The sequence below is a fragment of the Silurus aristotelis genome (assembly GCF_946808225.1).
Source record: "Silurus aristotelis genome assembly, chromosome: 25".
NCBI classification, from domain to species: domain Eukaryota; kingdom Metazoa; phylum Chordata; class Actinopteri; order Siluriformes; family Siluridae; genus Silurus; species Silurus aristotelis.
Genome location: NC_139598.1, coordinates 14,253,755 through 14,278,428, shown reverse-complemented (window position 1 = coordinate 14,278,428; position 24,674 = coordinate 14,253,755). Strand labels below are relative to the sequence as shown.

At 39.4% G+C, this 24,674-nt stretch overlaps 1 protein-coding gene across 2 annotated transcripts in view; it reads right to left on the bottom strand.

The window, feature by feature from the left end:
- oxr1a (oxidation resistance 1a) overlaps positions 1-24,674 on the bottom strand; it is a 179,562-nt gene that overhangs the window by 139,295 nt on the left and 15,593 nt on the right. For both annotated transcript variants that reach the window (XM_083529909.1, XM_083529911.1), the window contains exon 2: positions 18,980-19,073. In XM_083529909.1, the coding sequence (XP_083386035.1) occupies positions 18,980-18,996 (17 nt within the window). In that variant the 5' untranslated portion in view covers positions 18,997-19,073. The remainder of the gene's footprint in view (positions 1-18,979; positions 19,074-24,674) is intronic.

Sequence of the window (24,674 nt, the reverse complement as noted above, 5' to 3'; positions counted from 1 at the left end):
CCCGATTGTATAAAACATCCGATTTACACACCGTTTATATATGTCTAGATTTTTCCATACAGTTACACTTATTATACTGTAAATGAGCGTGGTTTTAAAAAATGTCAAGACTGGTTTTGTTTGTAACATGGCGAAAGATGGCAGCACAAGACAGCACGCACAGTCACAGGGAGCACCCACCCACCACACACAGTCACAGGGAGCACCCACCCACCAAGTCAGTTTCATGCAAACCGGTACTAATCTGACCACGTGCGTTACCACGGACAGCAAGTTCAGCAAGATCAAAGAACAAAAACGTATAAACGAAAAAAAAAAACCGCAGCCCTAAATCCAGGTTTGATGTATATTTGCTGCCTTATGAACTCCAAAAAACAGAAAAAGTACAAAAGTTTTGACTGGAGATGACGAGATTTTCCCAAATAGAGATGATGAGGATGATGATGATGATAGCAATGAATAATAGCATTTAAATTTTTGCTAAAACTGGAGAATTCAAGATAAGAGAATCTCAGCTTTTCTCTGTCTGTCCTTCACCTTTTTCTCGCTCAATTTTTGATATCAGGACACTTTGTTAAGCGCTAGCGCTTGCATATCAAGTAAGCGTACCTTGTAAAAAAATTCTGAAAGGCGCTTTTCTGATAAGAAATGCATTACTCTCTCTCTCTCTCTCTCTCTCTCTCTCTCTCTCTCTCTCTCTCTCTCTCTCTCTCTCTCTCTCTCTCTCTCTCTCTTTCTCTTTTAAAGTGACTGCAGCAAATCGCGGCCTTATATTAAAGTGCTCGCTCAAATACCTCATTGTTTCTATAGTAACAACTTTGACCCTAAAGAAACTAAATCTTTTATGTAACAAATGACATTATTTAAACAAAATCCAGGATATTTAGTGATGTGCTGCTGGTTTCTGGAGACATTTATGTAACATTTATGGATGTTTTCATTGTCAGCATTGTGTAACAGTCATATGTAAAACTGTCACTATGTGTGTTCAGACATTAAAGGCCTTTTTTGTACCATTGATTTCAAGTAAAAAAAAAAGCTTGTAAATCAATAATCCACTTGAGTGTATCTAGAAATTCTTGATAATAATTTTCAAGAGCTTTCCCACCACATATGTTGCTTTGCCTCATATTCTTGCTGTTGTATTGGATCGCTTTGGATGCAGTAGGATTACATTTTCACTTGAACTAAGAGACCCAGACCTGTTCCAGCATGACAATGCACAAAGCCAGCCACATGAAGATGCTTTACATGGTTTGGAGAGGAAGATCTTGAGTGGCCTGCAATAGAGCTCTAGATGAATCTTGGGATGAAATCTCTATAAACAACGAACGTCTTCCCAAAAGACTGAAGGCTATTCTAACATCAAGGCGGGGATTGGACTTACTGCTCAGCTGTAAGTCGCTCTGCATAAGGGTGCCTACAGAATGCCGTAATTGTGAATGAGTACTGAATGTGGAATAAGATAGGTTTAAAAAGCACATACAAATATTATAATGAGGTGTCTAGAATTTTTTGCCCAAAATGTACCGACACTGCATTTAACCACTCGTTCATAATTGATGATAATGATTATCTTGAATAAATGGACAGACAGATGAATAGATAAACAGGGTCAATTATTGTAAAAATTAAGCGTAATCCATAACACAGTATCCTGTATTTTTTTTTTTTTTTTTTTATTGCTTTTCAATTTGTTGGATTTCACTTATAAATTAGACAATGTATAATACATGGTAGCTCAGGGGTTAAGGCTGCATCTAGAGTAATCCAGATAAATTTGAAAAATGCATTTTCGTCTGAAAATGCTCCACGTCCACACTATCATTTCCAATCGTTTCCGCATGAAAACGTCTGAAAACGCTTACGGCCCTATACCGCGGATCAGCAAGACGCTTCGGCTTGCTTTGGGTCCCACTGTTGTTTACTGTAGGTACTTTCTGGTTTCTTGAAATGTCGCAGCAATGACTAAAAATGCGTCATCGTTTTCGAATGCTTCTTTTTTTACCAGTCCAAACTGCGTTTTTAACATTTTTCCACTTATTGTTTGATTTTAAAAAACTACATTTTCGTTGACAGAAAACATATTAGTGTGGAAGCTCTGGGTTGCTGATATGAAGGTAAAGATTCAAGCCCCAACACCAACAAAGCAGCCACCAGTGGCCCTTGAGCAAGGCCCTTAACCCTGTCTGCTCCAGGGGGCACTGTATCAGGCTGACTCTGCGCTCTGACTGCAGCTTCTGACATTTCTGGGATAAAAAAAATTTCACTGTGCTGTAATGTACATGTGACAAATAACGGCTCTTCTTCTTCTTCTTCTTCTTCTTCAAAGCAATCATATTAAGGGGGTTTCTGGACATTTGCAGTCCACCCACATGATCACTGAAAGCCCAGCAGTATAATAAGAATTTGTACCATCACATCACCCAGAGGGGGAACTACTCTATAAAAATATCAATATTTTACATTCATGTCTGTCATGGATTATCTCTGAAAAAAGAAAAAAAGAAAAAAGGCTAATAGCATAACGATTGGTATGGAAGACATTTTTTATTGCAGCACGAGCATTTAAACGGCCGTTGCAGTTAAAAGCCAAAATGACATGATGTCGAGTGACGACTGCTTTCAAACAAGCCTCCAATTAAATCTGAACTTCTGTCAAACTTTCAGAGTGCATTGCATATGAAATGAATAAGGCTTTGTTTTCAGCATGAAAGAACATTTCAGCAAAACACAAATGAAGCTGACAATAAATGAAAAATGATCAGGACGTGATCTCTGCTCACTTTGCAATTATGTGGGAAGGTATTGGTGAAAAAAAAAAAAATCTGTTAATAATATCGTTATTGTACATTTTTTCATGTAATATGTCCACATTGAACCAGAAAAATTTTTACACAGCATTCTAAGACCCCGGAAACAAATGTCCTGCTCAGCCATCCACATGCCCTTTACCCCAAGTGGCTGAATGCTAACTGGGCAAAAAAAGGCCTGTAGCTGACAGGTTAATCTCTGTGGTGCACTATAATAGGCTTGTTCACAGCACTATGACCGAACGGTGCCTGGGGTCAAACACTCCATGTCATGTCTAACTCTGCTCCACTGATCAAGGTTTCCAATGAGGCTTCGTCTGTTTCTGTTTAAGATTTCTCCCTTTCAATACTCATAATACTGAGACGCAATATTTGAATGTTTACTTTTATTGTGGAACCGACCACAAAATGACCACCCTGGCAACAAAATCATGATGACTGCTCTACCCAAAGCATGGGGCACCCTGATTACTGCCCCAGTGTGCCTCAGTTATTCTTCATTTACACTCTCTTTGATATTCACCACACCAAAATGCTTCATAATTGCACAAAGTTAACCTTTGCCGTGTCTTCAATCATCGCTCAAGTGGCAGCTCTCAATGAAAATGAATGGTTTCCGGTCGTTTTGTCGCTGCGAGTCACAATTTGTGTGTAGCTTTCATGCTTCTTGTAGTTCCAGTTCCGATCACTTGATGCAATAATACATCTTTGGTGCTAAACAGGGCCGTGTGCATGCTTTCTAATAATTGGCAACATCTAGAAAGACAGTCATTGATGAAACTAAAAAAAGAAACTCTGCTCTTAGGTAAAAAATATGTTTTTCTAATATAATTTTAATTGTATGGTGCTTTATATTGGTTACATGAACTTTACAGAACAGTGAAATTATACCATTGCAAGGGTTTAGGGCCTTGCTCATGGGCCCCAAAAGAGGCAGTTTGCCAATACAACAACTCAAACCCCCCGACCTTCCAATTAGTGATCAAGAGCCTTAACCACTGAGCTACCACTTCCCTTTCCTACACTTTCACTAAGGTGAGGTTAGGTTTAGGTCGGAAGGTTGTGAGTTCAAATCCTATCATTGCCAAGCTTTCAATGTTGGGCCCCTGAGCAAGACCCTTAACTCTTAACTGCTCAGTTGTACACATTGAGCTAATGTATGTCGCTCTGAATAAGGCTGTCTGCCCAAATCTACTTCATGTGACATTTTAAGGACATTGAAATTCTGATTTACAGGTATACTGAGATTCTGTCCCACCTGCCCCCGAGGACAAGCTACAGTACCAGTAATATCATACACATACTTCGAAAATAAAGACAAATTGCACCACCTGCTCTATCAAAGCTTACCAACGACCTCCTAATATGGCCGCTATGGGCTACAACTCCCAGTACACGCACACACACACACACACACACACACACACACACACACACACACACACACACACACACACCCTAAACTGCTCATTTGTAATTGTAAGTCTCTAAATTGAATTGTGTCTACCAAATGCCATAATATGTAATTCTTTAAATCCTAATAATCTTCTATATCATTTCTATAATTAGCTGCCTATATGTTTAAATGTTGAGTTAATAAACAGTAAAACAAAAGAGAAAATCGGGTGAGAGGCAACGATCATAAAAGATTTTAATTGCCGACTTTGTGAGATGAAAGGAACTCCATTGCCGGAAGCATTTCCTGCAGGTGCTTTATAATTGAGTTCTTTAACTCACACTGTCAGTTCTCCACAACCCCATCGCTTCTCAAACGTGACTGCATGAAAGACACGCATGCATCGACTGATCTGATTTTACAGTTGGAATAAATAGTACCTACATTACAACTTCGATTGACAAGGATTCGAGCTTCTACCAGGAGCACGTAGGAAACAAATCCGTAAATCATGTGACCGCCTTACGAGTATATTTACCAGAATTAAGATCGCTCAAACTTGATGATGAAAATTCTGCCAATATGACATGTCTTATTGCTTCAGACAACATGGACATGTTTTATTTAGATTCCTTTTTAACCTTTCCTTGGCTGTCTGCCTGCAAAGATCATGTTTTGTAAGGAGCCAGTTTAATAAACACTGTGTCAAAAACAGCAAGTCGGCCTGAAGATATCTGAAACCTTGCCAGCCATCCTGAATGTTCTTATCCAATGTATTCTTTATGTTTGGGATAGCTATTTTCCATGATAGGTACAAGCAAAACCAACTTAGTACTACTACGTATATTTAATTTCTATGCAGAAATCAGCCATCAAAATGCCCATGTATCTCCGACACTTTCAGGTCATCACCAAAACAAAGAATAACGCTTACATACATACAGATGACAGTGGACATTGACACCTAGACAAAGAATCAAAAGATTAGTGACAAGGTAAAATTAGATAAAAAAAAAGGAATCAGCGTTTTTAAATGCGAATGTTTTTTAAAACCTGCCATTACAGACAATCCTATAAACAATCCTAAAAAGAGTGCCACGGAAAATGGAAGGCAATTTGAGAACTCCACGCTCATCACAGTGCCTGTCACCTTGACCTGAATAGTGCGAATGCATCATATTCTCCACTGTGTGTGTGTGTGTGTGTGTGTGTGTGTGTGTGTGTGTGTGTGTGTGTGTGTGTGTGTGTGTGTGTGTGTGTGTGTGTGTGTGTAAGAGAGAGACAGAGAGAGAGATAGTGGCTTGGAGCTGCCCAGGTATGAGGCAGGACACCACATCAAAAATGGATGCTTCAATTTCTTTTCTTGCACAGCCATCCACTGTCTCTAAGCCTGTGTGATGCACTAGGTGTGTGTGTGTGTGTGTGTGTGTGTGTGTGTGTGTGTGTGTGTGTGTGTGTGTGTGTGTGTGTGTGTGTAGAACTGAGTTTGATGCAATGCCACACCCCAGACTTTTGCTGACTCAAACGGAGCACTTCATTTGAAAGCTCAACTAGGTGATGAAAAGCAATATGCCACCTTCCGTTTTTCATTAATAGGCTGGTGGTGAGAAGTAAAGCACTAAAGACTACAAGCACATAAACAGAAAGAAAAACAACTGCTCATCTTGAGGGGAAAAAAATTAAAGGATGACTATGAACCTGATTGAATGTGTCAATGAAGACATATGTCTGGTAAACTGAAATAAAGGGTTAAGACTTAATGGGCCTGATGAATTTTTAATGGTATGTACTGAATAAATACTTCCAAACTATATAATGCAGCATACTGTATACTCCCATATTACATACTGCAGCACACTGTATACTCCCATATTACATACTGCAGCACACTGTATACTCCCATATTACATACTGCAGCACACTGTATACTCCCATATTACATACTGCAGCACACTGTATACTCCCACATTACTGTATATACTGCAGCACACTGTATACTCCCACATTACTGTATATACTGCAGCACACTGTATACTCCCATATTACTGTATATACTGCAGCACGCTGTATATTCCCATATTACTGTATATACTGCAGCACGCTGTATACTCCCATATTACTGTATATACTGCAGCACGCTGTATATTCCCATATTACTGTATATACTGCAGCACGCTGTATACTCCCATATTACTGTATATACTGCAGCACGCTGTATATTCCCATATTACTGTATATACTGCAGCACGCTGTATACTCCCATATTACTGTATATACTGCAGCACGCTGTATACTCCCATAGTACTGTATATACTGCAGCACGCTGTATACTCCCATATTACTGTATATACTGCAGCACGCTGTATACTCCCATATTACTGTATATACTGCAGCACGCTGTATACTCCCATAGTACTGTATATACTGCAGCACGCTGTATACTCCCATATTACTGTATATACTGCAGCACGCTGTATACTCCCATAGTACTGTATATACTGCAGCATACTGTATACTCCCATATTACTGTATATACTGCAGCACGCTGTATACTCCCATATTACTGTATATACTGCAGCACGCTGTATATTCCCATAGTACTGTATATACTGCAGCACGCTGTATACTCCCATATTACTGTATATACTGCAGCACGCTGTATGTTCCCATAGTACTGTATATACTGCAGCACGCTGTATACTCCCATATTACTGTATATACTGCAGCACGCTGTATATTCCCATATTACTGTATATACTGCAGCACGCTGTATACTCCCATATTACTGTATATACTGCAGCACGCTGTATACTCCCATATTACTGTACATACTGCAGCACACTGTATATTCCCAAATTACTGTATATACTGCAGCACGCTGTATACTCCCATATTACTGTACATACTGCAGCACGCTGTATACTCCCGTATTACTGTATATACTGCAGCACGCTGTATACTCCCTTGATACTGTATATACTGCAGCACGCTGTATACTCCCGTATTACTGTATATACTGCAGCACGCTGTATACTCCCTTATTATTGTATATACTGCAGCACGCTGTATATTCCCATATTACTGTATATACTGCAGCACGCTGTATACTCCCATATTACTGTATATACTGCAGCACGCTGTATACTCCCATATTACTGTATATACTGCAGCACGCTGTATACTCCCATATTACTGTATATACTGCAGCACGCTGTATACTCCCGTATTACTGTATATACTGCAGCACGCTGTATACTCCCATATTACTGTATATACTGCAGCACGCTGTATACTCCCATATTACTGTATATACTGCAGCACGCTGTATACTCCCATATTACTGTATATACTGCAGCACGCTGTATACTCCCATATTACTGTATATACTGCAGCACGCTGTATACTCCCTTGATACTGTATATACTGCAGCATGCTGTATACTCCCTTATTATTGTATATACTGCAGCACGCTGTATATTCCCATATTACTGTATATACTGCAGCACGCTGTATACTCCCATATTACTGTATATACTGCAGCACGCTGTATACTCCCATAGTACTGTATATACTGCAGCACGCTGTATATTCCCATATTACTGTATATACTGCAGCACGCTGTATATTCCCATAGTACTGTATATACTGCAGCATACTGTATACACCCATAGTACTGTATATACTGCAGCACGCTGTATACACCCATAGTACTGTATATACTGCAGCACGCTGTATATTCCCATAGTACTGTATATACTGCAGCACGCTGTATACACCCATAGTACTGTATATACTGCAGCACGCTGTATACGCCCATATTACTGTACATACTGCAGCACGCTGTATACTCCCTTATTACATACTGCAGCACAGTGCATACGTCCATATTACATAATGCAGCATACTGTATATTCCCACATTACTGTATATACTGCAGCATACTGCATACACCCAAATTACATACTGCAGCATACTGTATATGTCCATATTACATTCACTTTAATGCTTCTCAAGTCAAACCTAAACTCTATGAAGCCTGTAGGAGGTAGAAAACTACATGAATGAGACAGGGTTTGGTGCTTGTGCATACTTTCATGGAGCGTTAACTTATGATTTATAGAAAAGTCTAAGTTTTCATTCTCTTGCAACAAAGTTGAATATGGTTCCCATCACACCACTAACATTCACAATTTCCTGATGGATTTAGATTTTTTTTATGTTCTCCCAGGAGAAGTTATTTAGGCCCTTACGGCACCCCACAGACTTTCTTAGTGGGCTCTGTCATCTATGCTGCGTGCATAATTAGTCTATAATACACAAAGCATAAACAAGCAATTGAACAGCGCACATAGAATCGCTAAATGGAAAACACAACCTTTTCTATTTCAAGGAATATTATAAACAGTACAGGTCCATTTTCACACATATGCTCACAAGTCTTAGAAGTCAAAGACACTAAAAACATAAAGCACAGTATACTTTACATGGACAAAAGTATTAGGACCCCTCACATTTCCTGCCATGATTTGTTCTTGAACTAAGAGATCCAAACCTGTTCCAGGATGACAATGCCACTGTGAACAAAGCCAGCATGAAGATATGCTTTACATTGGATGTTGAAGACCTTTTGTAGCTTCCTATAGAGCTCTGACGGACCCCTAATGAACATATTTGGGATGAATGTATACACTGACTGCCCACCTGGGCTCCTCACCTCACCTCACCTACATCAGTACCTGATTTTACCAACACCCTGTAGCTGAATGAGCAAAAAATCTCCACAAAATTTAGTGAAACATCTTCCCTGAAGATTGGAGGTTATTATAACAGTAAATGGATGCTCAAAAAGCAGGTACGAATCTTATGGTCAGGTGTCTACAAACCTTTATTCTTACACTGTATCTAGGAGCAACACAGTCTAGCCTTTTTCCACCTGCTGGCACGTTGTTGGGATTTGAGAGAAAACTGAAGAACCCATGCTAAGATCCCACACAGGGAGAACACGCAAAACTCCACTTTGACAGCAAACTGTTCTTAGAAACACCCTGAGGACTGTGGACAGCTCATTATATTTTTTTTTAATTAAAACTAAAAACAGTTTCTCATTAAAGATCTGTAAATGAGTCTGAACTTTAAAGCTAGAAAAGTGTTACAATATGGATAATGAGAAGACACAATGAGAAGAATGATGAGGAATAATAAGCAGGGAGCTTATTGCTTGTTCTTGTCTTTTGATAAGTCCTACAGGAGGGTGATTTCCTCACGTGCACTTATTGACCACTTTGAGAATTACTGTGCAGTTGGAGAAAGACCAGGCGATGTTTTTCCAATGTTCGATCCCAGTTTTTGTGGCTACTGTAGCTGAGAATTCGATGAGATCTTCTAGCTTGCCATGGTTGTGCATGCTTTTCTGCTCATTGTAAATAGTGTTTATTTAAGTTTCAATGAGGCCTTTCCTCAGAAGTTTGGAAGTTCAAATCCCAACACCACCAAGTTACCACTGCTGGGCCCTTGGGCATGACCCTTAACCCACAACTGCTAAAGTTGTATAAATGCTGGATAAGGGGGCGTCTGCTAGTAGTGAAATAGATCACGTTACGGTTCTTAAGGCACAGCTCAGCAAAAAAGGGGAGGAGTCTAATCTAATTTGCTTTCCATTTACTACAAGAAAAGTTACAGCAAGTAAATACTCCTGTACAGCACATGCTATTTGATTGACGCGGGAGGCTTTTCACGTTCTTCTGCTCCTCCGGTGGCTATTGTTATTGACTGATTATCACGTCATTGTAAAACTTGACATTAACAAGTCAACACATGACTGCTCTGTGTACGTAGTTACGAAATGACTCAAAACATTTCAGAACGGGAAAAAAAAAAATTATTATTAATCCACAAAAATGAGCAATTAATCCAGGGTTCACGTGCATGCCGAACTGTGAGTCGTGACCCGTACGGCTCTCAGATCAACTGCGGTCTGTTGCACCCCTAGCGTTTGCCAAATGCCATATATGTAAGGCTTTACAATTATTGATTTATCTTTGATATATATATATTATTTAAATTCAAACCATACCCAATTTCAATAAAAAAAAATTTGATTTGAATAGATAAAGAGGAAAAAGACGGTTAAATACACACAGAAGACTTTTTAGGATGCTGCATCCTTGCCATTTAATGCCCAGATTATTTACCGACTCGTGATCTGTTACGTAAAATCGGCTACGATTTAATATTCCGGGGACAAAAAGGAACATTTTAGCAGGACTGTCTTTTCCCTTTAAAGATCCTTTCTTTCACAGAACTAATTATAAGCATGACAAACTCATTTACATACACTGCCAAACAACAATGATGGAAAAAACGCATTTATGTCGTGATATAATACATTTCAAAAGCCCCTACATCTACTTCTATTTGATTGCCATGGTGTGATTACCAGACTTTTTTTTTCCCCTTTCCAATCCTTTTACCTTTAATTGACCTTGGCAAACAGTTCCTGTACCACACTGAGCTTTCTGAAAGAAATTAGATAGGAAATTGCCATATGTTAGGGTGGTAACCCCAGGACACTGGAACACTTGGCGCAGCGATTCTTGGCATATGGAAGTGCTTATTGCGGTTGAGTTTGCTTGTAGTGACTCAAGTGTGAAAGTCGACCAGCCAACATCCCGCCTCTGCAATAGTCCTGAAGGAGCACAAAAATGGTTCATAGCCTATTTAAAACTCTACGCATGCAGAATGGCTGGCTATATCATTACCTAGCAAGTGAATTAGCTAGCTAGTCAAAGCATTTTAACACAGAATCAAGACAAAACTAACAAGTACATATATGAATTCCTAAGTAATAGATGACTATACTTATCCTGTACCTATCCTGGGTTTACAACCTCTCTCTCTCTCTCTCTCTCTCTCTCTCTCTCTCTCTCTCTCTCTCTCTCTCCTTGTCTGCTTGTTCCCCTTCTTTACACAGTTTAGCAGTGGTGAGCTGAAATGTATCTCTAAGTGAAAAAAGGGATTGGCTTTCAGACTGAAAAATAGAGATGAAAAATACGAAGCCGTTTATGGAGCGGATATTAGTCGCACGAGTCACTTGGGATTCTGACTGCTTTTGCCAAAGAAATCCAGGCACTCACTATAGAGGGCACTCACCAAATCCTGAGAATTCACCTAATCAGTGGACTCATGAATCCCATTCACAAGTCTCTCGGATCCGGATGTTTTGCTACATGCTACGAATCTGAAAGATCCAGTGGATCAGCCAGGACACGTACAGTATAGGACCCGTGAAACTGAATCTCTTGTGTTTCTGACCATGCAGGACTTGTTGTTACAAATACTTGCTAACAACCACTTCGAACAATTGAATAGTGTCCTTTAAAATTTGTAAACTTTTATAAACGCTGATGTTAATAGCAAGATAACCAAGTGATCCAAGTAAATAAGGAGATTGGTCCAATGACTTGTGCTTTTCCACTCGAGATTCATCCCGAGGGTTATTAAACCGGGATAAATCTCGAGTGGAAAAGCACAAGTTACAGGAATCTAAGAGTACAGTAGGGACAGGCTCATCGAAACTGGACAAGTGAGTAGCTATCAAGTTAGCAAGATTTTATTACGCTTTCTTAGCTACTGTTAGATTTTTATTCCAATCAATTAGGGTTTGGGGTTTTGCCCAAAAGGCTGGATAATAACTTGCCTGTACCTTTCAAATCCAGCACTGTTTATGTTTCTCAGCCAGGGGAAAAGGACAGTGATGTGAAAAAGCTCAGTGAATAATTGTGAAGGACAGGTTAAAAGCATTTGTACGGTAAACGGTGAAAGCCGCTCTGGCTGAACCTCCAGCTATGTACAGAGCTCACTTTGAAGTCAGGGATTAAGCCTCCTATATAATCCTGTACAAATTGACTTCGGAGAAGTAGAGCAGAAAAAAACGAGGCTCTGCCACAGGCATGTATGCACCATGTGATTTGAGATGAAGAGAGAGTGTGAGAAAGAGAAAAGAGAGAGAGAGAGAGAGAGAGAGAGAGAGAGAGAGAGAGAGAGAGAGAGAGAGAGAGAGAGAGAGAAAGAGAGAGATTGGTTAATGTATCATGCCCAACCTTTCACATTTATATTCAGCGACTGCTACATATATAGTGCTTTATCTTCACGTTCCATCACTTCAATGCCAGCGTTCTTTCGCCCGTCTCTGCTTCTATCTTCCGCTCTCTCTGTCCATTCCTCTCACTCTTTCTTTCATTCTCTTCTCTCGCTCATTTTTTTTCTCTTCATCTCGCTTGCTGTCTCAGATCTATTCCCTTTCTTCATGTTCTGTCTCTCAATCTGTCCATTTGTCTTTGTCTGTCTATTTCTCCCTGCTTCTTTGTCACACTCTCTCATGCTGTCACTCAATCTCTCTTTGTCTCCATCATGCTTCTGATTTTTCTCTTCCTTTCTCTTTGCTTCTCTGTCTCTCTTCCATTTCATCTTTCTCACTGTCTTTCTATCTTTCTATCTCCTTCCCTCTCTACTTTTGACTCTTTCCCCCTTTCTTTTTTTCTTTTCTCTCTCCTTGTCTCTCTGTTTTCTTAGTTACCTCTCTCATTCGATCTTTTCTCACTTTGTCTCTTTCTGTTTCCTTACTCATCTTTCTCTCTCATTCCATCTGTCTTTTTATCCCTCTTTCTTTTCATTCATTACTCTCTCTTTGTGTCTCATTCTGTATCCTATTCCTTCTTTATTTTTTACCTTTCTTTCTCTTCGTGTCTTGCTCTGTCTCTCTAAATCCTTTCATCTTTTCCATCGCTTTTCCTTTTTCTCTCTCTTTGTTTCTGTACAGTATGTGTCCTTACTTGTCTTTACTTGTCTTTAAATCCATCTGTCTTTCCATCTCTCTTCCTCTCTCTCTCTCTCTCTCTCTCTCTCTCTCTCTCTCTCTCTCTCTCTCTCTCTCTCTCTCTCTCTTTTCCTCTTTAATTCCATCTGTCTTTCTACTACTCTTCCTCTATTTTTTCTATTTTCTTTCTTTCTTTCGTTCTTTCTTTCGTTCTTTCTTTCGTTCTTTCTTTCGTTCTTTCTTTCTTTCTTTCTTTCTTTCTTTCTTTCTTTCTTTCTTTCTTTCTTTCTTTCTTTCTTTCTTTCTTTCTTTCTATTTTCTTACTTATCTTTTCCTTTCTCGTTCCATCTGTCCTCCCATCTCTCTTTCTCTCTCTTTTTCTTTTTCTTCCTCTCACTATGTGTCTCTGTTTCCTTATTATATTTCCCTCTTTTTTCCCTACTTTTTTCTTTCTCCTGCTCTTTTTGGTGTTTCTCTCTGTTTCTCTCCCTGTCTTTCCATCTCTGTCTAGGGGTTCACATTCAAAAACAAACTAATCTGAGGCAATTTAGTTTTGGAAAAGCTTCAATATATACCAGACCTTCTCAACGCTCTTTTGAATTTGCAGCCTGTTGGAAATTTCTGCACGGCGTTATATGAAGTGTCACATTTGCCTTTTTATGCAGTCATATCTTCATATCCCATCTTCCTCTGCGGTTTAATAATGAGACGGATGTAATCAAGTCGGGTCAAGAAGCTCTTTTTGTCGTTTTAACCATATATGATACCATATATAACCCATATATAGAAAAAGGTGTCAACTTCGTATGCGACCGAACCAAATGTACTTTTGTTCTACGCTTGCTCCCCATGTAGCACAATGACTACTTATCTAAGGAATTGCTCATCACACAACAACGAGACAGCAGTCCATACACAGTTGTAGGTCTGCAAATTTAAGACCGATCTACAAACTGACCAGACTAATATCCCGATAAAAAAAGTAATGAGGATTTCAAAGTCAAAGTGAAGATTTGTTCTGCACACACACAAAAATGCTAAAGAATCCAAAGCGCTAGGTTAAGCCGCTAACCAGGAAGTGGCTAGCGGCTAACACTAGCGCTATGGCTTCTTTAGCGTTTTATGTCCAGCTTTAAGAATTTCTCTTAAAAGGAGAAAATCCTGTCAATTCTTCATATAGAGGGGGGGGTGAATAATAATATAATTATTAATAATAATTGATAATATATATATACATATACACACGTGTTTATATTTACATGATGAAGCATCTGAACAACCACCAGTGTTGTCCATGTAACATTCAACAAGGTTCGTTTCCACCAGACAAACATCATAAGTGCAGCCGGTGTTGATTGAGTTTGGGTTCTCCAGGACGTCTAATTAAATTAACTCCAGCCGAAGGTCTTTTCTAAGCCTAATTATTCAAGGTAATCTTTGTTGTGTGTGTGCAGCTCATGCCATGTAGGCCATCTGCCATATCCTTGCAACCTGGATCTTACATCTCAACCTGACACACCAGGTGTTGAACAAAAAATCCTGATCTTATACTTGTTTTTTTTTTGTCATGGTTATAGGCTGTCTTGCTCTCCACTTTTTTCTCTCTCTTTCTCTCTCACTCTTTCTTTCTGTTCCATTAGAAGGAATATCTTGTATTAATGCAAAAAAAAAAAAAAAAAAAAAAAAAGCAGGATGCCTTTGGGGAATGGTTTGTTCAAATACTAACAATGACAATTACTTGTAGAATCAAATGCCACCTTCCCTCATTACATTGACACTAGCCAATCACAGGGATCTTTGAGGTCATGTATGCAGAAGAGGTCAGACAGACATTTCTTCCAACTGTGTTACAAAGATGTAGCTGTGTGGCTTTACACATCTCAGATGAAGATCCTTGTTGTTTGGTAGCCTTCAAAGATAAAAAGTCGGGAAAGTGAATTTTTAGGACAATAAGAAACAAAAAGAACTATTTGCGATACCAAGTGCAACAGCACCACCCATGGTTATAACAAAAATACACCGAATGATATGTAAAAAGGCTGTGAATGGGAATGTTTGGAAATGGTTTATCTTTAGTAACTAAAACAACAGATAATAGAATTATTGGTTTGAATACAAATCTAAAAGACAAGTAGACAAGTGTGTATGTGCATTAGTGAAACAGTTTGCCCCATGCCATTCCTATTGATCGAACTGATAAGACCTTATGATCTAATACACTGATCAACCCTAAAAGCCTTGTCTATTGACAGATGTTAGGCTTTATCCTCTTATCTAATATCACACACCTCATTATGCAACAGCACACACCCAATTGAGTCCACACTCTTATAATAAAGTCACGTCAGATCCTGATCAGTAGCTTTATATTATTTCAGAGTGGTACATTATCAAAATGTAACCTCTTAAAATGGCCACAGAATCTGTTCCGTTTCCCCTGAAGCACACTCAAGAGTCCATTTATATCCAGCAAACTCGAGGCTTTTCAAAGCACAGTGGGAGCCGAACCCTGAGTTCGAGGCGGCTTGGAACAACTAAAGGGAGAATGTTTATAGACGATCTCATCTCTCGACTCCTCAAGGACGCCGTCAAGGTCGTTGTCTAATTGGACCAGCATGAATTTGTAGGGGGTAAAAAGCCAGGCGAGTTTTAGCAGCTCCTCAGGGGTTCAATTCCTCCCACGCCTGCATACATAAATAACTGACTCGAGTACGTTTCTGTTCACTTCAATCTTCACACGGATCTGTTGAGCGCTACGATGTGGCTAATTATATTAGAAGAAGATCCCTACACATGCATAGATCTCAGCTATCAGTCTATGGACTGGCTATTTTATTTAATATACAGTGTACTTATATTATAGTATTTAAAATACAGCACAAACAGAAAACAGATGATTACCCTCTCCAAGAAACTGAGGGTGCCAACAAACCATTTATGGATCATACCATTCAAGTCATTTTCACCCCTGTTTATATGGACAAAAGTTTGTGGACACCTGCCCATATGATTCATATGGGCTTTTTGAACATCTTACTCCGCAATTCAGTCCACAAATGTAACTTGAGTTGCCTCAAAATCTTTATAGTCTTAAATGAACTTTGGCTATCAATCAGATCCAGCCAGACATTTTTTTTTTTTTATCCAGAATCGATCGAATCCCGAATCTAAAACCTAACACCAACAAGAGCAGCAGCAACTCCTGATGACTTCTGTAACTGAATGAAGCATGGTGATGGGTGTGCTCTCGCTCTCACTCTCGCTCTATGGTTGCTCTGTGCGCTCGCTCTTCCGGGAGAATTGCCCATACAAACAATTCTGCCCTTGATGACATCATAATCTAAAAAATACTTTCTTGAGTGTATTCTCACAGAAATACGCTGTCATATGTCCATTTTTTTTGTGCTACTGAGGATTCAACTCTTTTACAGTGTAAATAACTGCATGAAACAGCGTTAGTCCCACACTTAAGCCTTGAGCATTAGCCAATATTGATCTATATATGATCCAAAAAATACATTCATCCATTATACACGTTACTATGTACATTTGTCTGTTATAGAAAGTAATCAGCACTTTTCCTGCCCTATGCTTCAAACTTGCACAATAAATAATGCACAGCGATGAGCAAAAAGAGTCTCGGATTCCCACACCGTTTCCTTTCATATGTCGTTTCACCTGCAGCAACCTGGTGGCATGTAGCATTCATGGAATTCCCACGACCTCAGCCTGCAGCTAATGAGTGGCACTCGAATATCGTAACTGCTTCTCTGGCTTCTCTGGTTCTTCCAAGAGCTTGACAGCCCAGTTGTCATCTGGCAGACACTAGGCCAACACAGCTTTGACATTTCCTCTTCCTGCTACTTATAACTAGCATCTGGAGCTGAGACAATAGCTCGAGTGGAGGGCAGAGGACCCGTAACCAGAACGCCCAGCATGTGCCTTCGCCTCATTATGACTAAGCTGTGCGAGAGGTCACATGTGCACTGCAGGTGAGCCTCGAGACGGATTTCGGACGAGACGAGACATAGCCGAGACGAGTTTCAGAAGGGATAAAAGATAATGAGATGGGAATAAGTTTAGTGCTCAGGGCTGAAGGGATTTTGCCATTTTTGTGCCATTTTGTGAGGTAAACACTGGCAAGTCTGAGTAAAGCTGAGCTTTCGCTCCAGCGTAACTATTCACAAACCCGAGAGAATTGGGTCTCTGCGATTGGACGATGTCAGGGGAACCTTGATGAGCAGTGCTCTCGTTAACTTATGGAAGAGATTGCATGAGCATAAGCAATTAAGCCGGGTGACAAATCTCCCTCTGTCCAGCGTTTAAAAGCGATGAGTGAAAACACTAAATGGACATCACCATGTTCCCTAAGGCAGAGCATTTCAGGATTGATGACGTCCAGACTTGGTTTCTAAATCGTTGAAGACAGTGCGTCGTTGGCTGTTGATCTGATAAAAGTTTTATGAAGCAGCTTTAATTAAAGGTGCAGTCTGTGTGCTTAGGGGACGGCTCTGGTAACGTCTATGATGAAGAGAGAGCACGAGGTGTAGACCGATATTAATAATAAACCGCAATAATTGCAAAAGACCGGACAATTCTCAGATTCCTGTAGTGCTTCTCTCTAAGTACAAACATGAAAAAAAAATGTCAAAGTAAATGTCAAAATATTGGTCTCTGGTCAAAAATATTGGGACACGACAATATTGGGACATTTGAATCTATGTGAGTTTCATCGTCAAACTGTTATCACAAACTGATTTACATGGGTTGGAGCAGAAGATCTTGAGTAGCCTGCTATAGAGCTCTGATCTCAACCCTACTGGACATCTTTAGGTGTAGGAATTGGAACTCCAAAACATTGAAATTAGCATTGATAAAGGAATGTATTTTATGCTATTTGGTAAGTACCTTTAAAAAAAAATGCAGTTTGTTGATATTGTTCCACTCCAATCCACATTATCCTCACAGAGCTGGCTTTGGCACAGGGGCATTGTCATGCTGGAGCAGATTCGGCTCTTCTAGTTCAAATTGAATGCTACTACATCAAAATATACAATTGTACGCCTCTAACATTATGGTGAATTTTGTGGAAGAATCAAATATGGCTGGAAAAGTCGTGTCCCAATACTTTTGTACTTATATGTGACCAAATATCAGAATATATCTTTAATATATTATATCGTTAATAATATATCTTTATCTTTATATAAATATATAGAATAAGACGAGACAAATAAACGGCTGAAGCTGCATGTGAGCACATGTGGTGCTGAATTATAATTTAATACCTCATGCAAATCCACATCCTCTTACCACTGTTTCCACCAAGCATGATGCATCCCCACAGGTTTAATTACCTCCGTGTGCTTGTCAGGACTTTAATGAGGTTTAAGGTGTGTTATTTTGTTTCGAAGGCACACTTCAGTCTCGGGCACCGCGGCTGGTGGTATATATAAGTGATGACAACGCGGATTTGTGTTCAGCTATAAAAAGTTCCAGGTTCACTTGTTATAAGAGACGAGTTGTATATGTTCTGACAGCCTGTGTCATTTATAACATGCATGTTTTGCTCAGGAAATTAACTTGTTCCTGAAGACAGTACAGTATAGAGTTAGTAAAGCTTAAAATGTAGAAAAAAATCAACTTACTCTGGGTGACTGAAAGTAGTACATAGCATTTTTGAACACAATAAGAGGAAGTTCTAATAAATAAAGAGACCCATTTTCTGACCTGAAATCATGACTTCACTTTGGCTCACTCCCAAACTCCGAAATCATGTCAGAAAATAATAAATAAATAAATAAATAAATAAAGCCTATGACTCAAATGTCACTTTTTAAAAATCTGCTGCATTAGCCTTTCCAAACGGCTTGCCCAAGAGGTTTGTGACATTTTCCTATATGCTTTCACTCATGTCTGTGAGAAACAACACAAAAACAGTGATGTCACCCTGACCTTTTGGTGCTGAACATGTTCCCGGTGTCTCGTCTCTCCGCTGTAGAGTCGTCCAGGAAAGTCAGGAGGAAAGGTTTTGCTGCAGGGAGCACACCTGAAAGATGGGAAAGAGAAAGTGGGTGGTATGAAAAGAGGAAAAAACATCCAAAAATGGTTTTTGGGGTGGTAACGTTTTGAGAATCAGACTGAACTGACTGAATAACGAGGAAAGTAAAACATCTATGTATAGCTGGACGTTACTATTGATGATTGCAATTTGTTGGCATTGCTAGCAAGAAATCTCAAACAGGAAGCAAAGGAAGTGGAAAAAATACATTTCACCAATACAATTTGCATATAGCAGCATAAAGGCATACCTTTGATCTGTAATGTATAATTCGCATTTAGATGTATATTAACACGATCCTAATTCATGACGTATAAGGTTTCGAGACTGGCTCCATTTTACATTTATTTATCTACGTTTACACACCAGCACACCACATTTCAGCGTTCATTCTACTTCTGGAATGTGTCCTGAAAGTCTTCTTTTCGAAAGCGTGTCAAGCAACTTCTGCTATTTACATTGGATCTAGGCAATAGTGTCAAAACAGCATCCTCTAAGCTGGACCTTCATCTTCGAAGTCCGCAGTAGCCAAATCTGCCTAGTAGGGAGGGGCGGAAGTGAGCTCATGTGGATTGTTCTTTGACGATCATCATGCACAAGTTGCTGAACGGTTGAGCTCTTTGAAGGACTTCCTGATCTCTTGTCGTCTTCCTGTAAGGTTTTTCCGCTCTTGAAGCGCTCGTGCCGCTCAAAACATTTTTTGTTATATTTCTCATTTCAATGTCATGATCTCCAGTCATCCTGCCCATTTGCCAAAATCACTATTATTGACTATATAAGTTTATCGACACACAAAAAAGATACATTGAGCTTAGTCATTAGGAAATGACACAACAGCTGCCTCACTCTGTATGCAACCGTGACCGTATGTTTCTATAATCACACACGATTACGATGCAGCGCATTCATCACTTACAAAACTGACCGGAACTACCTGTGCATTTGAGGAGTTGGAAGCTAGTTTTGTGATGGAGATTTGAGGTAAGCATATTGTTGCTAGTTAAAAATGTAGATTAAACTTAGATTTTAGACAACATGACTGCTATGACAGTAAGCTATAGTACATATTTGAGATGACCACGTATCTGTCCTAATTGCCTGCAACTATATCTGTGTTCTGTTGGCTTATCCGAGTTGATGGTATGTAATTCTGTCACAATATATCACAGATAAAGCAAAATTTTGGTCTAAAAATAACCATAGCCTCTGGCTATCCTTTTTTTGTTTTCCCCAAACAGGAGGCATGTCTAGGAGGCATCTAGTGGAGGTGGTACTGAAACTTGGTGGTTAAGAATGAAGAATGGGTTACTGATCAGAAGGTCAGGGCCGGTTTCAAGCCCTTGATATCACCAAGCTGCCACACTCGGGGCCCTCTAGGGGCGCTGTAACATGAAACATGGCTGACCCTGCGTTTTTGACCCCGACTCCAACACCGACTCCATGACAAACAAGTAATTCATAAGAAGACGACTGATGGCACCTGCATTCATAACAACTAGTTTCTAACTAATTAATCATACACCCCTCAGCTGTATAACTGAAATAAATGTAAGTCGCTCTTACAGAGAGACAACTACTGAGAGGACCACAGGAAAAAACAAAGCAGGTTTTTACTGAAAACACTGCATGATGACACGTATGTAAAACACAGTTTGGTCTCTATGGTAGGTTCATACTGTATGCTCCAAACCTCATGTGTGTAATATGTGGAGATACATAAGTTTATTTTCGTTTGTTGTATGTGGTTGCTACGGAGATGATGGTTCGAGAGAATATTTACAAGAGGAAACTGGTCCTTGGTGTACAAAAGGTCGGAGAGCCCTGGCCTACAGCACCAATACCTTTGAGATAGATGTTTTTGTATGTTGTAATCGAGGTGAACATTTTGCTCAGATCTGGCAACCGGGCCTTCAGCATTTATGAGTAATTGCTTCTGAATATGACTCAGAAGCTCTCCTTGTGAGCACTTAATAAAGTCCAGGAAAAATAAGAGCCAAACTTGCTATTTGAGTAATTCAATTTATAATCACACAAAGACGAGCGAGAAAAAAAATCCGGGAGCAAAAATAACAAATGGCTGTTTTAAATCACCCAGTCCTTCCTTATTTCTTTCCTGCAGCTTCATCATCATATTGTTTCCCTTCTCTCCGTTTTCTTTAATGCACGGATCTGCATTCACAAGCCGTGCGGTGTGAGTGAGTAAAGGAGTGTGTTAAAAGGTTAGATCAGTTGCAGGGAGGAATGGCATACATTATTAATGCACGCAAGCACAAGGTTGAAACCCCCCACAGAAAGGGTGGAGGTCAGATCATAAAGGCTGCTTCAGCTTTCTGACTTGATCGATTGTTTAATTTCAATACAAATCATTCTCACTCTATGGGCTACAAAGCAGGCAGTAAGGATGAAAAGAGGGAAAGAAATACTGAATAAAGTGTATGACAAGAGTGGAAAGAGTGAAGTGGGCGGATGGAGAGGGGTTCAGTGGGGTGTGTGGGGGGGTGCTGTATGAAGGCAGAAAGAGATTAGGCGATGCGCTTTGTTTTCTGAAGACCTGCTGCACCAATACTTTCACTCAGCCCTGATTACTGAGTTTATTCGACTGACTCATCTCACAAAAAACAAACTAAAGCTGCTTTGTGCCTTTGTGTAAAAAAAATAAATAAAGTGTGACTGAAACTGTGAGTCAGCAAAAGAGGTTCTGATCTAACGTTCATTTTAACTACACTATGGACAATTGTGTATGCGATTTTTTAACATCTCGTTCCACATTTAGTCTCCATTTGCTGTTATAATAACCTCCACTCTTCTGGGAAGATGTTCCACTAGATTTCAAGAGTGTGTTTATGGAGATTTGAGCTCATGCAGCTACAAGGGTGTTACTAAAGTACATTTACATTTGCGACATTTAGCAGACGCCCTTATCCAGAGCGACGTAGAAAAGTGCTTTTAGTCTCTAGCAATGAATAAATCCACTCTGGTACGCCAGATTACAAACTTAATATAAATATAACTCTACTACTCTAAATAAATTCTACAGAGCAAACTTGAAAATGCTAATTTAAGTGTTTCAGGAAGAGGTAGGTCTTCAATCGTCGCTTGAAGTTAGTCAGGGACTCTAGGGGAAGTTCATTACACCACCTCGGTGCCACAACAGAGAAGAGCCTGTACTGATGTAGATGAGGTGAGGAAGCCTCCCAGAGGTGTTCAATAGAGCTGAGGTTTGAGCTCTATAGCAGGCCTCTGAAGATTTTTGACTCCATCCCATGTAACGCAGTTTGCTTTGTACACGGGGGAATTGTCATGCTGGAACAGGTTTGGGTCTTCTGGTTGAAGTGAATGGAAAATGTAATGCTATTGCATATACAGGAAGTCCTCAAGTTACAATGGTTTCACTTACAGTTTATCGATCTTATGATGGCGATAGCGTATTGACAAAATAGTAAAAAGATATTTTTATTTCACGCAGCAGACAAACATAACAGCGTATATGCAATATTGTATAGTTGTCTCTCTCGATGTTAGAGCGCGTATTTTATTCTATTTTATTTTATGTGTTTCTGGTGTTTCAAAGCCCAATTTTAGCTCTTGTCTCTCTCTCCTTATTATCAATGTTACCGAACGCTGAAACTGAGAGCATCCGGCTTCATCCTCCAAATGGGATCTGACATTCATCCACATGCCCAATATATTATACATACTGTACATTTCATATATTGCAGTAATGTAAATAGCTCTGTTTTACTAAATTATGTACTTTAATTTGTAATTACAGTATACTACCCCATACTGATTACCATTCTTTAAGACTCCAGGGTAGGCTAGGCCATGTCTCGACTTACGGTATATCAATTTACGATGCGGTCCTTGGAACGCATGTCAATCGTAAGTCAGGGACTACCTGCATGTATCGTCATATTACTGCTGAAACGATTTCTTGAGTAACTCCAATAATTCAAATACAAAAATACTTCATGAAGCATGAAGGCTGCGTGTGAAAGATATAAACTGAGAGACATTTTTTTCCACACACCTCTTTCAGCTGCAACAGCTACAAGAAGAGCTGAAATATCAGCACAGGATGTGCAGTCACAACTTGATTCTGCTATTCAGGCTGCCCCTTGCATGGCTTTGGCAGTTAATGAATAGACTGATGTTAATGACGTGCTCAGCTTGTGATGTACATCAGATTTTACTATGCAGAGAAGAAAGACTACATTGAGGACATCTTAGGTGTTGCAGCACTTACAACACACACTAGAGGAGAAGACATATACTTGGCCATAAAAGAGATGTTAACGCTAAGAAGGCTCAGCCTGAAACATGTGTCTATCACAACTGATGAAGCACCATCCATGATAGGAAAAGAAAAAAGAGCAGTGATTTGGATGAATGAGGATAATCCAGACCTCTGCTCATATCACTGTTTTATACACAAGTCTGAAGTTATGGTTACAGTGATGAAACTAATCGGCTTTCTCAGTGCATCCTCATCACATCATCATCGCCTTCTTCGAGAATTCCAAGCAGAAGTTGATGCGAATGCAAATGACCTACTGCTTCACTGCAATATTAGATGGCTAAGCAAAGGAAGGGTGCTAGCATGCTTCTGGGCAATTAGAAATGAAATAAAAACGTTTTTAGGTATGTAATTGTCTGGACCTCTGCTGGCGAGGAGGGTTCATTTACTGGACCTCAAGCAATTTTAGTTGAAGACCCCTGCTATAGAGAAATAGCTTCAAAATCTCCCTTATATTTTTAGCAAACAGAGATGCCATTTTTATTAGATAACAACAGTGCCTCTAATTTGTACACATGTTTTCTATATACAACTTTTATATTTCCTTTTGTGGTGTTGTTTTAATAAAAAATTTTGCCCAGTGGTTTGTCAGAGCACGTGTGATTATGTTTTATTTCCATTTCTCCATAGGCTCATTGTCTCTTCCCCTTCCCCCCCTCTGTCATTACCTCCTACACATCTCTGATGTACTGGTTTAAAAATAGTTTGTGGACAATAACACTGTGTAAATGTCATATTCAGACTCTGCAGAGAAATGTTCAGTGCGTGTGCATTTCATGTAATTTAATAATCGTGCGCAAGAGGAATCGTATTTTAATGCTTTTTAAAAGTGTTAAACATAAAATCAACATGTTTGAATGATTGGGTTACTTGTTGGACTTTTAATTTTGTTTGTTTTTTGTTTTTACTCAATACACTAGGTTTAGAGATGTTTTAGGTAGACAAGGTGTCAGTATTAAATAGGAAGATAAATGAGGTTTTGCTAATCGTTTACAAAATTGCATTTCCGTTGGATAAAAAGAAATAATCGAAAGCCTTTTCAGTATCTTTGTAAATCAGGCGTCAACTGACTATAATCCATAGACTTTCCAGTAGGATGAGAACAAAATGAAGTATTTTAAACAGAGATTGTTGTTTGGAGCAAAGAATGGACTGGCTAATCTACAGTTGCTAGCTAACTGCTGAGCTACGCATGCAGAATTTCAAGATGTGTTATGCAACTAGTTAAATTGAACCGTATGACCATATCACTGTGTTTTTAACCTAGTAAACAATTAAATCTTGAAGCTGAG